Here is a 6,504-nt window from a genome sequence, read left to right as displayed (position 1 = left end):
GCTTTGCTGTATAATTCTCAAATATTGGGTTTTATAAGTTTATACAAGTTGAAAATAGTATGTCTATTTGTATGTCTGCACATCAATTATTCTTTTTGGCGGCGATTTACAATTGGCCTTTATCACATGCCAGTTCAGACAGATGTGCCTCAACCACTGTCATCTAAATAACGACATGCCTCCATACTTGGCCCACATGTCACCTTTACCTTCGGTTTTCCCAGTGGAATCTTACCTGTGTATGCTTTCAGTCTCACACTTGTGTGTTTCAGTTTCAATTTAGGGAAATTTTCCTTTTAAGGATGTGATGGATAGTGCAGATCCAATATCCAGTTCCATTTTTAATGGAACTCCATTAACTTAGGCTGGGTGTCAGCCGTTTGACTTCACTGTCCTCATCTTTCGTGGAATATAACTCAAGACTGGACAAATTATCTTCAATTGTTATCTGAGTCTGTTTCTGTTACTTCATGTACCTTTTTGTTCCCTTTTCCTGTTCTCTTTTGAGAATGTCACTGTACTTTGATTTACACATTTTCTGTATGTCCTCTTTTATTGTACTTTTATCCGCAGGCCACCATGGTTCATATGGACCTTTGTACATGCTAATAAGAAGTAGTGCCAAATACGTTTATCTAATATTGAAATAATGTATTCTTTACTTGAATACATAGCATCAAGGCACATTATTTTTAGCGGTGCCAACCGCTCTATATCTGACTTTGTCTGTGTGTCCGGGTGTCCGTGTGTCTGTCCGGGTGTGTGTCTGTCCCATAAACAAATATTGATGACAACATCAATACGGGGCTCATCAAAGGCACCGCTTCCTTCACACAGGGTGTGATTTTTTCATATTTATTTGGGAAAATATATTCAACTGACATAGCCAATGTATAGAGTTTGAAATATAATCTTCTCAAAACCTTTTGATGCATATGGTATTGCCCCTATTGCTTGTAAAATACAGCTACAGTACATACTGTACAGCTTACAGTAGTTGTAGGCTGACCAGCCATAATATCCTCCACCAATTGGGAACAAAGATGAACATTTTACTTGTTCCAAACAGAAGTCCTGCATACGTCTGGAGACAAATAATTGTACAAGACCATACAGCGTATATGTTCACTGTACATATGTTTTGGGATTAAAGGCGTGCCTACTCTCTCTTCATAGGTCTTGTATGTCCAATCGAGGCAGGCTGTAATCAAGGGAACTTAATTAGAGAGGACTCAGTGGGAGGCAGAGAAATCTAGGGACTCGCCCTGCCAAGTACAGAAATACCCGCTAACCTTCACCATAGGAGCGATGCACAAACTGTAATGGTTTTGGGAATCTCACGTGGAAATTTCAAGTGTGATGATCATCAGTGAACATATCACGATTTAAAAAAATGTTTTAAACAATATAGATCAATTAGATTGATATGACATTCTTTTGATTTTAGTTCACATTCTTTTGATTTTAGTTCAAGCCAATCATGTATGAGAATGTTTCAAAATGTCCAGTCACTATGATATGGTGTGTCCTTCTACAGCAGTTTAGGAAAGAATCTGGTTGGTTTGGAACCAGATTTGGACCCTGGAATGGTTCCTGGATGCGGATGGAGGATGGGGGAGAGTAGACTGAGAGGGAGGAGATGATGAAAATAGAGGGATGGACATCATTTTGCAATGAACAGGCTTTTTAGAGCTCAGGGGAAAAAAACTCAGTATAATTTCCAAGCGAGGGCAGGGCGTATGCTTGGAAGCTCTCATCCACCCTCAGTTTCCTCTCATTACTCTTGTCTCCCCCTTATTCTCTCTTTCTCCCTATTTCATTCAAGTTGTGTTGTGCTCAGAGGACAAGCCCAAGAAATCACATCCTGTAAGTACACATACTGACATTTGGTTTCATTTTTATATGATATATTCATATTTTATTACATTTAATTGAACTTGCACATAACGAAGAGACAAGTAAAGGTCGATATGCATACAGTATTTTGGGTGATGCAAACTGTATCCCAAGAACATTTGCATCACTTTGCTGTTCATGTTCAAGAGTTACAAAGACCCTTTCTCAGGATATGCTGTGACTGTCTAATCTTTTGTGTGCTTCTATTTTTTTTTTTCTTTTTTAAAGCTAAGGTTAAATAGTTAAAGGACTATATTCTGATATCCTAGTAATCATTGTTATAGAGTGTTTGTTCAGTAACTCTCCAGCTCTAATAAACAGAAAATACATTTTCAGGTGGGTTGCCATTTTCAGCCAGACAGGAGAGAGTACCTATTTATTATTTATCAGCTTCAATTTTAGTGTTCCAGTGTGTCATCATTTCCAATTTCACTTGATTAATCTATATCCTGCGTGAGTTCCCTCTCCTGATTGGATCAAATTGATATCTCAAGCTGAAAATGTATAGTCTGTTTAATAAAGAGCTGGAGAGATATGGAGACTCCTGTTACAGAAAAAAAATAGAATATAGAGCTATTTAACACTTATTTTAACAAAAAAAAATCACATACCCTAGCTTTAAGTGTACTAAAATAATTACTTTTCTAAGCAAACTACCAGTTTTATCCAGTGAATATGTGAGTTTCTAATTATATATTTTTTGCATTCCTGTCTCTGGTGTGAAACCAAATTACATACTTAACCTTCTATCAATACCAACCTATATAGTGTGTGTGTGTGTGTGTGTGTGTGTGTGTGTGTGTGTGTGTGTGTGTGTGTGTGTGTGTGTGTGCGCGCGCGTTCGTGCGTGCGTGCGTGCGTGCGAGCGAGCGAGCGCATGCGTTTAAACTCATGAAAAAGTAATACTTCCATGTTTGGCTTCTCAATGTCCTTCACCTGAAGGTTTAAAGAATGACCAATGATTTCCAAGAGGTATAATTATGTCTAGATTATGTCTAGTTAATACCATACCATGGTGTACTGATGGGGCAACTAGCTGTACTGTACATACAGGAGTGATGTGCCAGCCAATCATCTGGTTTAACAGTATATATTACATATAGAACAGTACGCCCACACAAGTAGATATTGGTCGAGGTTCGCTCTAACATGTTGATTAGTAGCTTGACTTTTCAGTTAAGCATTGTCTAATTACATACCATGTTAAGATATACAGTAATGACTCTGTGCTATAGGTTGCAATTTTTACTGTAGGGCAAGGTTTTATAGACTTCACCTACAGTAGCATACTGAGAAAAGATGGATGGGTGGGTAGATAGATGGGTAGATAGATAGATAGATAGATAGATAGATAGATAGGAAGATAGATAGATGATAGAGAGAGAGAGAGAGAGAGAGAGAGAGAGAGAGAGAGAGAGAGAGAGAGAGAGAGAGAGAGAGAGAGAGAGAGAGAGAGAGAGAGAGAGAGAGAGAGAGAGAGAGAGAGAGAGAGAGAGAGAGAGAGAGAGAGAGAGAGAGAGAGAGAGAGAGAGAGAGAGATAGATAGATAGATAGATAGATAGATAGATAGATAGATAGATAGATAGATAGATAGATAGATAGATAGATAGATAGATAGATAGATAGATAGATAGATAGATAGATAGATAGATAGATAGATAGATAGATAGATAGATAGATAGATAGATAGATAGATGGATGGATAGATGGATTTATTAGGTGTATGGCTGTATGGATGGATAGGAGAGAGAGAATAGAACTAATAGTTGGTAATGTAAAACATTAAAGCCAGTTAATTGGTACAATAGTGATTGAAATCCACAACACCCTCCCTGTGCCTCCCTGTATGCATTAATATCTACTGCTAGTACAGTCTTTTGTACAGCAAGCTGCTGCTCTGTGTAAATATAGAGGCCACAGGTCTCCCACGCCTCTCTGCTCCTTGAGGAATATATAGCTTCCTCTTGGCTTTGGTGTGGTGGATGGGTGGCCTCCCTACACTTTACAAATTATAAGCCCTACAGCACCAAACTCACAGTCTCCACCCCGAATAAATGATGCCTAGCCTGCTCACTCTGAAAATAGATGCAGGGAGAAAGGTCGTGGATGTTTGAATAACTTTTTTCTTTTCTTTATTTCTATTTTTTTTTAATTGAAATATTTTCTGAAACATGTACCATAACTTTCTAGAGTATGTCGTGCATGGGAAAGTATGCATCTCTCCTGTGATTAAGAGGGTTATGAAGATCAGATGTGGCACCTTCTTTGTTCATTGAATCAACACAGTCTCTTGTGTTTGTAGGATTGGGAAGAGAAGATGAAGTCCCACTTTGTTTTGAACCTGACGTGCGTGTCCCTGGTATTGCTCTGGGGCCATGGAGGCCATGCCTCTCCTTTATTGTACAACATCACCATGGATGGCAGTGGTGATGGAGGGGAGCCTGAGTTCCTGTTTCCGATCGCTGTCTCTACTCGCGCCCCTGTTGACGTCACCTCAACCACCGATGCTCCCACACTCGTCAACACCATCACCACCACCATGATCCGACTCAAGGACTTTGTCCTCAGCCGAGTGGTGGACTTCTTACAGGAGAATCTACTCATCATCATTGTTGTGACTTCGCTCCTCATTGTCATGGTCTTCATCATCTGCTGTGCCTCTGCCATGAGTCATAAGCGCAAGCTGGAGGCCTACAAGCCGCCGGCTAATGCCCCCAGGAAGCACGTGGCAGACAAGACTGCAAGTGTCAAGAATGCAAGTGAGCTCCAAGACAGGCCGTATGCTGTCGACCACGTCAAGAGAATTCAGACACAGAGCATGGCATCACCCAAGAATCTGCGCATGCCCTCTAAGGCACTGGTGGGCGAGAGGGGCAGGGATGTCAGGTCATCTCCTCGACAGGAGGTCCGAAAAGTAAGAGAGGCAGAGGAGGTGGAGAAAAGGAGGGACGAGCCCAAGTACAAAGAGCCGTCCAAGCAGAGAGAGGAGGTGCACCACAGCTCCAGTCCAAGCACCAGCTTCAGTCAGCCTGTTGTCTGCACTTGCCATCTGAAGAAGGCCCACCACTAGGTTTTATATACCACTGCTGTTGACGTAAGAGGTGGTATGTTGGGGATCCAACCAGGAAGTAAATAAACAAGGAGGAATTTGTTTATTACAACACACAGACATGGGCAAAAATACCTCAAAATGTATTATAGCACAAAGTAAAATGACCATTAAATGGAATTATGACTGCTAACAAGAATTGAAATATGTTATTTGTATCTTAAACAAAAACCTAAAACATTGAAAAGGCGAATAATACTAGATACTGTTTAAATCTGAGGTCAAAAAGAAATAAAAAAAGAAATAAAAAAATGCAGCAGACAGAAAATGGATATGACCGCAGGATGTTTCTTGTTGGATGTCTGCCAAACCATAGTACCCAAATTTCCAAGTAATACATATTTCAAATAGATTGTTGGAGTTGTTGCATATTTCTGCCAACACATTGGATTCTTCTTAAACATTATAGAATTATACTGCTGTAACCCAAAATGTGTCTGCTTGAACTTGTTATTAACTAGGTTTTCTACTACATTATCTTATTCTATAGCCTACTGTACATGCATTAGTGCTCAAAATGGTTGTTGTGAAATATTAGATTAGATCCTGAAATATTGATAGTTGTGAAAGGGAGATGGTGTGTGTCCATATTGATATTTGTGAAGATGTAGTGCTTGTTTTGGATCAATCAAATAAGCATTTTGGTGCTGTAAATTATGCAAAATTAAAAACACAATATGTCATTTGAATTGAGTGGCAATTTTCTTTTTCCTAACTATAAAGAAAACATCACATGGATGCACCTGGGACGTATCATCAGTGTTGTAGCCTGGGGTCATCGGGTGTTTCGGGTCTCGCAACAACATACACCCTCGCCCAGGTGACCCAGCCGGGGTTGATCAAGCTCCGACTTAACTTTTAATTTTGTATTTACATATCATATTGTATTTCATTTTGAGAGCCTAGTTCACAAAGCTTTAACTTACTAAAGATTGGACCTGGTGTTTCTGATAAAACATTATTTTGCGGACATTTCCATTCCTCAATATTTATTGTGAATATATTTTGGATGTGTCTCCAAATTATTATTTCTTTTTTTCATAAAACAGTTTTTTTGGAATAAATTCTTTGTGAAACAGGGATCACATTTTTCATAAATGACTAATGGGCATATTTATATACAAGATAGATTTTAGCTTTAGAATAGTTTTTATCTGCAGTCAAAAACAAATATTGGGACTGGAAACATTTGCTTTTCTATTTCTGTTTTTCTTTTGCACGTACCTTTGTTTTAACATGGTTAAAAATGACTCATGGAGGGTAATAAAGACAACTAGAAACAGTGTTCTTTTTCTTATTTCTCCGTTACATCTTATGATGGGAAATCCATGTTACACAATTAGTCTGCAGGGAAATGTTTCATCTGTCTGTCCCACAATACTGTTGGCTGTAGATATGTAAGTGATGTGTGTGATATTCTGTTACTGTAACAAGGGAGGAAAATGTGCTAATAATGGAATTGTTTTTTTTGTAGGTTAAACCCAGGATTTTTTTTAACG

The 6,504-nt window shown here is 38.9% G+C and overlaps 1 protein-coding gene across 1 annotated transcript; it reads left to right on the top strand.

The window, feature by feature from the left end:
- The first annotated feature begins 1,735 nt into the window (after positions 1–1,735).
- On the top strand, positions 1,736–6,288 carry tmem119a (transmembrane protein 119a). The gene is made up of 2 exons (XM_084054613.1): positions 1,736–1,866; positions 4,199–6,288. The coding sequence occupies exon 2, from the start codon at positions 4,214–4,216 to the stop codon at positions 4,964–4,966; it is 753 nt and encodes a 250-aa protein (XP_083910739.1). The 5' UTR covers positions 1,736–1,866; positions 4,199–4,213; the 3' UTR covers positions 4,967–6,288.
- The last annotated feature ends 216 nt before the right edge of the window (positions 6,289–6,504 follow it).

This window comes from Gymnoscopelus microlampas (genome assembly GCF_963454915.1).
Source record: "Gymnoscopelus microlampas genome assembly, chromosome: 4".
Classification (NCBI taxonomy): domain Eukaryota; kingdom Metazoa; phylum Chordata; class Actinopteri; order Myctophiformes; family Myctophidae; genus Gymnoscopelus; species Gymnoscopelus microlampas.
This window is presented reverse-complemented; position numbering and strand designations above follow the sequence as displayed.

Excerpts from the sequence above, each read along its gene's own strand:
- tmem119a (XM_084054613.1), top strand. The coding sequence starts at position 4,214 with ATGAAGTCCCACTTTGTTTTGAACCTGACGTGCGTGTCCCTGGTATTG.